A 10,000-nucleotide genomic window follows, 5' to 3' on the forward strand; every position below is an offset into this window, starting at 1 on the left:
AGAGAAAAGGAGAGGAGTAGGGAGGAGGTCGGGGGGAGAAAAACAGAAAAGGGAGAGAAATACCCGGCAAACTGGCTCACACCCGCTGACACCTCCCAAAACAGAAACACCCATACCATGAGCATTCGCAGTAAATAAACAGAAAAACAAACAGCCTCCCAATGGAGTGTGACAGAAGGTCTTGGACCACAGACACATAAAAGCCCAGCTCCCACCTCTAACATCCCAGTGAGGACATGTGATTCGGGAAAAAAGCATTTAAAAGCAGCCCCTCAATGAATCTGCATGTGTGTGGGTGTTCGTGTGCATGAATGTGTATATGCATTTATATTTAACTGGGCTTGTATGCATGTATGTTCGTGAGAAAAAAGTCTGTGTGTGTGTGTGTGTGTGTGTGTGTGTGTGTGTGAGTTTCAAATTTTCATCTATGCAAGTCTGTAAAAGTGTGTGAACATTAGTCCACGTGTGTGTATAACTGTTTCTATGCTTTTTGTGTGAACCCATAGTTGTGTCTGCTTGTCTCTATCCCTTGTGTGTGTGTGTGTGTGTGTGTGTGTGTGTGTGTGTGTGTGTGTGTGTGTGAGTGTGTGTGTGTGTGTGTGAGTGTGTGTGTGTGTGTGTGTGTGTGTGTGTGCAGTGTAGTGGGGCAGACGGCTGTGACATGCTCTGCCAGGGACTCACCGATCACCACAGCGGTGAGCTGGCTCTTGGCCGATCCCAGGACGTTCTTCACCTCGCACACAAACGTGGTGTTGACGCTGTCGTCCACCTTCTTCACCCTCAGCTGGTTCCCCGCCACCTCCACTGCATCTGGCAACACCCCGCTCACCCTACAGACATCAGCGAGCGGAGAGTCAGCCTCTCAGCGGGTTTCATTATTAGCATGGAGCTAAGCATCCCATGCATTTCAACACCACACACTAATATGATTCATCACAACGCCTGGGCCAAATTTAAATGCGTGAAACGTTTCTTTTTAAGTGCACTTCAAGTTCACAGAGTACACCCAACAAAAAGAGCAGTTGAAAGAATAAGACAGGGAAGTAGGCCTCTTGTGTGTGGGCAGCTGCAGTGGCATTTCTCAAGATGAGCTTACAGTTTACAAGCAATTACGGCTAGAGAAACCAAATGGCTGCCGTTCCAAGCCCAATCAATTTATTTAATTAGTCAATTAAGTGGTCGGACTCAATGAGACCAAGAGAACCCTGTGGTTCCCCTCCCCTCCCTTAGTCAGAGCTGGAGTTGATTAAGGTTTATTGAGCCTTCCCATGTAATGTACATTCCACGTCGTGCTAAGCTTCTATTCAATTTAAACAGTTCGGGCGGGTCTTGTTTATCACGGTAGCCGGAAAGCAGGAACTGTTCAGGGTACATTAAAGTAAATGGGCCAGCACACACAATGGTGTCTCTCGCTGCACTCTCGCTCAGTCGTAATGATGACTGCGTGAGCACATCCATTCTCATCTGCCGTCAGCCCAAATGGGTTAAGAGAGAGGATAGAGAGTAAAATGATAGAGTGATGCTAAAAGGCCTGTTGTCTAAGGAGGGCACTTGGCAGGACACTCACGAGGTCCAGTCGACAGCGATGGGCGCCGGGTTGGCGTCAACCTGGCACTCAAGGACAGCGTCGGTGCGACCTATGTACCAGTTTTCATCATAGCCTACGATGGTGACAGCTGGCGGATCTGTGACGGGAAGAGAGCGAAAGACGGAGGAAGAGAAAGAAAGAAAGAAAGAAAGAAAAAAAGAAAGAAAGAAAAAAAATCAATATACTGTATATTCCACTGTCAATCAATAGCATATAAATATTATTTTACTGCTGGATGAAATATTTAACAACAAAGAGGGGCAAAAAAAAAATCCCACCCATGTCCTTGCACACACCAGATTTCGATTTCAATACAGACACCCTGTGTGATGAACAGAAAACGTCTTAAAAGAAAACTATAGATGTGTGTAATGAAAGCCGTAATTTGCCAGTGTGACACAGCTGTCAGATCAATATATTCCGCATGGCTGTGCAGTTCCACCCACCACACAGCCTAGCCACCCGTAAGAAGGTGCAAAACAAAACACCAAGGTCTGTCAGAAACCAGTTTCACTGCACGAAGCTTAAGGACTTGCACTTGCTCGAGACTAGCCCTCAGTCCAGAATGCCAATAACTCACAATCTATCAACGGACAGGTAAATAACCTGCTTTTACCACACCTATGATTTATTTGAGAGAGTAAATATACAAATTGCTTTTATGGCCTAATAACCCAATGTATTGATCTGGCCCTCAAGGGTTGTTGACTTTTCTGCGGAGCGTCACTTAGAGTCTTTGTTCAGCTACTTCAATGGAGACATTCCTCAAAAAAGGCCACAAGAAGACACCGTGGCCTCTCTTTCCCGTTCTTAAAAATGTGACATGAAATTGGGATAATATTCCATGCGTGATTGGTCTCATTCAAACTCATTTTGGTATTAAAAAAAGAAACGTGCTATCACAAATTACCCAGGGTGGATTTTTGCATGACCGCCTGATGGTCAGAGGTTTCAGTCATTGTCTGAAATGGGAAGTGCGCGGAGAGCGAGTTGGGCGGCGGGGTCAATTAAGTACTTATGAAAGGGAACGAGGGAATCAAAAGAAAGTGGTAATTTCATTGATCTGGCCCTCTGGCTTGGCACAACTTGGCTAATTTCCAGGGATTTCTCTCACCGATGTTAAATAATATTTAGCACACATTAGTGACAGAAATCCCTGGAAATTAGCCGATATAGATGTGTGTAGTGTATATATATATTAAAAATAATAAAAAAATATATTTAACATCAGACTCAAATAACTGCAGCATTCTTGGACAGCATGAGACTGCACCATCAAACATCAAACATACTGGCATAAGGGCATAAGGACATAAGGATAGCAGATGGCTGGGACTCACATTGTATGGAGAGCTTCATGGGGAAGTCTTGAGGCCTGTCCTGAGTCCGCTGGGTGACCTTGCACTTGATGTTGTTGTCGTTGTAGGTTTTGGCCGGGGCCAGCCAGTACTCGCTCCTCACCGTCACCGTCCCGTCAGGCTGCGGCACCTGCGTGGTGTTGGCCTTGCCCCCCGCCACATCCGACTCCCAGGTGATGGTGGCGGCTGGTTTGCCCTGGGCAGCCTCGCAGTGAGCGACGATCACCGCTGTTGAGCCGGCCCTGACTATGACGGGCGAAGCGGAGTTCTTGGGTTTGGCTGGAGAAGGGGGAAAAGGTTTTCAGAGTTGAAGCGTCTGTGAATCTGAATGTGCATATTGTGTGTGTGTGTGTGTGTGTGTGTGTGTGCGTGTGTGTGTGTGTGTGCACGAGTACGTATGAATATGAGCATGCCTTTGAAATAATGGTCGCAAGCAACTCTCCTGTGTGACCAATAAAGTGTAGTGCACATTGTATCCTGAGCAAGAGAGAGAGAAACCGCGAGAGAGAGAGAGAGAGAGAGAGAGAGATAGAAAGAGAGAGACAGAGGGAAGGACAGAGAGAGAGTAGTTTGTGTGTTTGTGTGTGTGTGTGTGTGTGTGTGTGTGTGTGTGTGTGTGTGTGTGTGTGTGTGTCTGCAGGGAATGACAACCAGAGGGAATGACAACCAGAGGAAAAGAGAAACCCTGCTATAACTTGAGCTTAACAAGCAACACATGGGGGCTATGCAGTGCTCCTGATACACTACATTACACAGCAGCAGACTGATGGGAACATTAGTCACGCTACCGAGCCAAGAACTGCTGCATGGGCCCCCAAAAGTACAGCAAGCTGATGGGGACAATATTCCGAAATAAATAAATAAAAAAACATATCAAACAAATGACCAGACTCTGGACTCACCCAGCATGACGAGGTTGGTGGTGCCTTGTTCGTTCCCACTGGGGTAGGTTGCATACTCGCACGTGTATTTGCCCTCGTCCGTCATCTCCATCTTGCTGATCTCGATGGACGGGTTGTCCAGGTTGCCCTTGGTGAACCTCACCCGACCCTTGAAACGGGAGTCGGGGAAGCTCTCACCGTACTGGGGGTGGAACACTGCGATGTTCACCCGTTCTGCTTCTTCGTCTTCGTAGATCCATGACACCTGATGGCCAGGAAGGTTCAAGGGGATTAGACTGCAAATAAGACTGCAAAGTCACTCTCAATACCAGTCAAAACATATGTAATTATATGTTCTGGAAGAAGCCTGAGGCCCTACATAAAACATTAAAAGCACCAAGACACCTTTCGTAACCAATATGACTCATTTAACCTATGAAGGGTTCTCCCAGGCCGATAAATTGCTAGGAGACTAACAGCAAAAGAACTTCCTCTGAAGAGCTCTTTACCAGAGTCTTCCCAGTACAATCCTCCTCCTCTGTAGAAACAAGGCCAATAAGCCCTTAAGGTCTTAGTTTGAACCTCATTTCCTAGGCGTGTGCTGATACTATGAGAGAGGCTGTGTAAGTGCCAATTCTCCCTAACAAATCATTCCACAATGCCAGCCCAATGAGTGATTCATGCTAGATCAGATTGACGGGGCAAATTAAGTGACGGTCAATATGACAAACTGCGTTAACTGCCAGTGTATCAATCTGACTGACACCCACGACTGCGAGCCATATTCCCACAGAGGCTGATGCACAAATCGACAAGCAAGCGAACAACACAGCAGTCGTGAGGAGATTTGCTGGCAAACAGACAATCATTCATCTGTTAGCGATGCAATCTAGAGGCAATCGCTGGCGTGCAACAAAATAAGTAGCACTGAAGAAATGAAACTGGCAGGGGATAAAAGTCACTGTGAAGTTGTGCACTTTGTCAAGAAGTACATGAAGTATGAATACTAATTTTGACTTATTCAAGGACTGAGACTAGAGGTAGAACAGATTCAAAATTAACCATACTATCTTCCTGGTGAATTGTGAGCTCAACTGCTTCTGCCCATTCATAAAGTTGATGTTCTTTTCAGCTGGTGACAGTCCTGTGTACTATTAACTGCGTCACTGTGGTCATCACTAGCACCTAGCATTGGGGTAACTAGATGCAAAAAGACCAGATATGGGTGGTAAGTCTGTGTGGGACATTGTGGGACATGTTACCAATGCTGTCAGGTAACCTAAAACTTTGACACGTCTAATTGAAGAAACATTTGTATTCTGTGGTTTTTTTTTGTGCGTCATAGCAGAGGAGCTCAGCAGCCCCATGTCTGCCCAGTTTGATTGATGGCCGTCACATCGTCTTGACGACCGCCTTCACTGCTCTCTTCTCAGCCATTGGATGAAAGGCAGGCTTTGAGAAAAGCTTGGCTATGATGCATTTGAATGATCCAGGTTGCTGATTTTGACGCAGCGCTGTGGCTGTGCAACAGCATAAGTGGCTCGTGTGCCGCGGGCATGGAAAAAGAACGCATGTGTGTGTTCTTATTTCCCACAATTAAAAACCAAATGACCAATGAAAATGCAGGACATTCTCCATACATGGGATGCAGGACGAAGGGTCAAAATGCTGTGCTGTACAACGCAAAGCGGGACACCTTTTCACCCAACCTAACACTGGACAAAAATAGCACCAACTCCAGCAGCAGCCATTTCCCCCTGAGCGTAGGGCCAGGAACAGTACACCTGCAGGGATTATTTTCCAATTAACTCTTTTCCCAACCAGTGCACACAGAGGGGGGATGGGGGGGGGGGGGGCATTGATTCCTGGACTCCTCCTCTCTCCGGTCAATAGCCTTTCTTCCTCTGCGGTAGCATGACCCACCCCACCACCCCAGCCGTAATGAGCCAACAGGTGGAGACGCAGGGAGATCCCATTACATGGTTAGTCTAACCCCCGGGATGCCTGCGCTGATAAACCAGGTGCTGTGAAGCAGCACTGACTTTATCCACGCATCTTATTACGGCTTTTAAGTGAGCCTGCTTTGACCCTAACTTGAGCTGAACCGGTGTTTACCTTAGATAAGGGAGGGAAAACGTGGAGGAACGCTTCACTTCACTGGAGGAATGTTTAATAGAACGAGGCTCTTAATGTTTTGAATTGAAGATAGATGTTTAATTGTTTCATTTCTATTGAGGATGGCATATGGCTGGAGAACACATGCTGCTGACTGATGCAATGTAAATGCAACACTCACTGCTGCTGCTGCTACTGACTGGGTATCAGAAGGACATTAGTAGTGGCAACGGCTGTTTTTCACCAACTTGCAGTACAATACCACGCTGGCTTAGGGCAACAGATTGCTGAGATATCTCAACAGATTGCTGGAGATAGATCTGAAACACCTACTACTGAATGACTCATCGAACCAAGCAGCTATCCAACCTGACAGATCTAATAGAAACCTCTCTCTGAATGTGACCAACTGAAATTGCCACTGAGAGCAGAGTTGCCTCTCTAATGCGCTTTCTTAGTTGGAAGGGCATATCTGTAATAAGTGGGATATGGGCTAGGGGGGTCTTGGGTTAAGTGTCTTGAACTTTAATGGAGATGTTGACAGAAGCGAGAGAACGGTTATCTTGCTTCAGCTCCTAAATAACTGTAGCACTTTATTTTTGTAGACAAAAACATTTAACCTTTCTCCTAAACCAGAAGAAATGCTAAAAGGAAAGTGGATTACTTTCAGCATTTCCCTCCTGTGCCCGATGTTTCTTCATGTCAGGTGTTCACATTTGTTTACATTCTCTGGCCTCGTCCACTTTTTACTGTGCCTTTATGGTTGCATTATTTTTACAGATTGAGATTTTTTTTTCTTTTTAAGTCACACAATCAATCAATAAATGAATCAATCAATAAATCAGTTATTTCATCCATCTTTCTATCTATTGGAGGTGGGCAGAAGGTGTGAGTACCTGAGTGAGTTTGGTGTTTCCAGGTTCGAGGAACATGCAGCGCAACTGGACGGACTCCGTGGGGAACGCCTGCACCTCCGTCTCGACCCGCACACGCTGGGCACTCGACACTGCAAGGAAGGAACAGAAACAGAGCCATTTAGATTACACTTTATATAAAAAGCCACATTCCAGGGGTAAATTCAACATCACCAGTGGAAGGTGCAGGAAAGTCTAGAAAACAACTTCTTTATCGCAGATCAAAATAACGGAAGGGTTGACAGGAAGAAGAATGGCCCCCATGCAGTCAACCAGGCGAAGTCATTTTCTCCATTCATAACCTGCGCAGGCCAGCCAGTTCTCTATGGAGATTGACGTGCACACCGCTGCCCTAACTGGTCAGGTCCATTAGTGTCAAAGCTGACTTTTGGCATACACAACAGAGTATGTGTATGATTTGTGTGTATGTGTGTGTGTGTGCTTGTTTGATGTGTTTTTGAATGTGCCTCTCACCCTAATGTGAGGGCATATGCATGTGTGTGTGTGTGTGTGTGCGTCTGATGTGTTCTCTTTCTGTGTGTGTGTGTGTGTGTGTGTGTGTGTGTGTGTGTGTGTGTGTGTGTGTGTGTGTGTGTGTGTGTGTGTGTGTGAGTGACTCAGCCATTGAACCAGAACTTCCCCTTCGGGAGGACAATGTCCTGTCAGACCAGTTTCAGTAAGCAAGACAGAAAAAGCAACACATACACTCATGTCGCCCCCAACCCCCCCACCCCCACCCCTGTTTTCCTGTCCATAAAGCCCCCCTACTCTCCCCACCTCGCTACGCCTCCCTCCCGTTCAGCCCGGCACTCACTGCCCTCTCCCACATATTCAGCAGCATGAGTCACGACGCAAGAACCAGAGCGTTCGTTCCCTTCCCGTCCATTAGAGTTACTCTAAGCTCAGTGAAACTCTGCTCTGACGCAAGTGTAGGTATGAAAGAGAGAAGCAACCAGAGAGGGTGGAGGGGCAGATTAAGTGAAAGGGGGGAGAGAAAGGGAGAGAGAGAGAGTTGGAGCGAGAAAAAAAGTTGGAGGCTGTGTGTATGTTTCAGAGAGAGAGAGCGAGAGAGAGAGAGAGAGAGAGAGAGAGAGAGAGAGAGAGGTTTGAAGAGAGAGGGGGAGAGAAAGAAAAAGAGGGAGCTGGATAGAGAGAGTTGAGGGGGAGGGGGCGTGTGAGGGAAGAGAAGAAAAGATCTGGCATTTCACTGCTGCAGTGCTGACATGAGCCATTCCACCCCACCGCACTAAGCCCGACGACTGCCTTTAAACTCCTCCGCTGGCCTCCGCTCTCTCTCCAGCCCCAGCCAACAGAGCCCAGTGATCAAACCCCCAGCTCTGTGGCTCCAGTGGGCCCTGTGCTAGGCCTCTCGGCTGCCTTTCAGAGCCGCTCAACAGGCCTAGGCTAGCTGCCCCCGCTAACTCCCACACTCCCCCATCCAGCCAAACTACTGATCATAGAATTAACATTATTAACATTATTGGGCTAGATGAGAGAGTGCACCAAACCCTCAGAGCACACAGGCTTCATTGCTCCCTTATGGTAATAAAACACTCACACTGTCTGCCTCTCTCGATCTCTCACACACACACACACACACACACACACACACACACACACACACACCCCCCTTGTTGCTTTAGTATTAGTAGTGTGGCCTAGTGTCCTCATTTTCAGTCTCTGTCATAAATTGTGTATGGCACACTCATGTTTTATTCAGAAGGTTGGTTGTATGGAATGTCAGGAGCCAGACTGAGGGGCAATTACATGGGAATTTGGAGCAGCGCGTCGTGTCTCATCCAACCAGACACGTATGTCAAAAATTCTATGACTCTATACAATCTCCCTCAATCAAAACATAAAATCCACTTGCATACACGTTGGCACTGGGAGAATGCACAACTGTAGTTATGCATACCAATAACTTCACGCGCTCCTTGAAGACATAACCTGTCATTCAAGCAATGACCTCGCATGTTGTTTGGGGATGACTGCGTGGTGACCATGGACAGTGACCCTCGGTGGGGCCAGCTCTGAAGGGAAGGCAAGGGATGTGTTAGCGATAAGCGGCCGAGGGCAACAGAAGCAAGGCTTTTCTGTCGTCAGGGTCACAATTTCAGTAGAGGTGAAGTATTTCTAGCCTCACTGGGGCAGCCCTCAGCCTGTTCGCAGCCTTCGTGTGAAAGCCACAGCAACAGTCGAGCCAAGCCTTCCACCAAGACGGGAAGGAGCGAAAAATAATTAGAGCTGGCATTCTAATCAAGGGTGTCATCAACGTGTGCTCCGAAAATATTTCACACCGGTAGGGTTTTTTTTTTCTCTCGCTACATTCCTCCTAGGTAAGGAACGTCCTTAACACAGATGAGCAAAGGGCGCTTTAAAGTGAAGGAGGGCTTTACAGTCCTGCTGGAATGTGGCTCTTATTAAAGCCTTAAATGACAACGTCTCCTCAAAGACCTTGGAAATCAATTTAACATAGAAGAAACATCCAGTTCGCCACAAAGTAGCCTATAATTACCAAGCACTCTCGAGGTCAAGAGAGAAAGTGTGAAAATAAAAGCAACAAAAGTGGACAATTATGAAAGAGCGTGGCATTGTTTATAGGTCTATAGATATTCCATTTTAACATGGGGTAGCCAGATTAAAATTGCGATAGAAGCAGAGAGAATTCAGTGGATATGTCATACCCACAAGCTACAGAGCCATCCGTAGAGCCAACTGTCACTTTTACTTCCTGGTTGGATGCTCTACAGGTAATGTGTGCATGTGTATGCAACTCGCACTTCAAGTCTGAGATACATACACACATACACAGAAAGACAGGGAGAGTGACCTTAGCATTCAGTACAGGTGCATGGATGATAAGCCTTCCATATTACAGCAGACATTCAATCGGAGAAGCCCAATCAACTACTCTTACTCATGGTCTTAATCACACACACTCTCTCACACACACAGAGGAACACACAAACACACACACACATCCCCCTGATCCACCTCTGTGAATCCATTAGCTTTGCAGGTGCTCTGATCAGAGCCAAGCAGCCAGGCAGAGGGATTAATGCTGGCTGCTCGGGTCACCTCTCTCCTGCTCTCTCGCTCGTTCTCTCCCTCTCTCGCTCTCGCATACACACACATGCACGC

General features: G+C 46.9%; 1 protein-coding gene across 1 annotated transcript in view; it reads right to left on the reverse strand.

Moving 5' to 3' along the window:
* The window catches only part of LOC308363612 (poliovirus receptor-like), a gene marked incomplete at its 3' end in the record, with an annotated part of 48,297 nt that overhangs the window by 9,121 nt on the left and 29,176 nt on the right, over positions 1–10,000 (reverse strand). The window contains 5 exon segments of the mRNA XM_080836424.1: positions 682–830; positions 1,568–1,685; positions 2,929–3,225; positions 3,849–4,092; positions 6,839–6,948. Of these exon segments, the coding sequence (XP_080692550.1) occupies positions 682–830; positions 1,568–1,685; positions 2,929–3,225; positions 3,849–4,092; positions 6,839–6,948 (918 nt within the window).

Source organism: Sprattus sprattus (genome assembly GCF_963457725.1).
Source record: "Sprattus sprattus genome assembly, chromosome: 4".
Classification (NCBI taxonomy): Eukaryota; Metazoa; Chordata; class Actinopteri; order Clupeiformes; family Clupeidae; genus Sprattus; species Sprattus sprattus.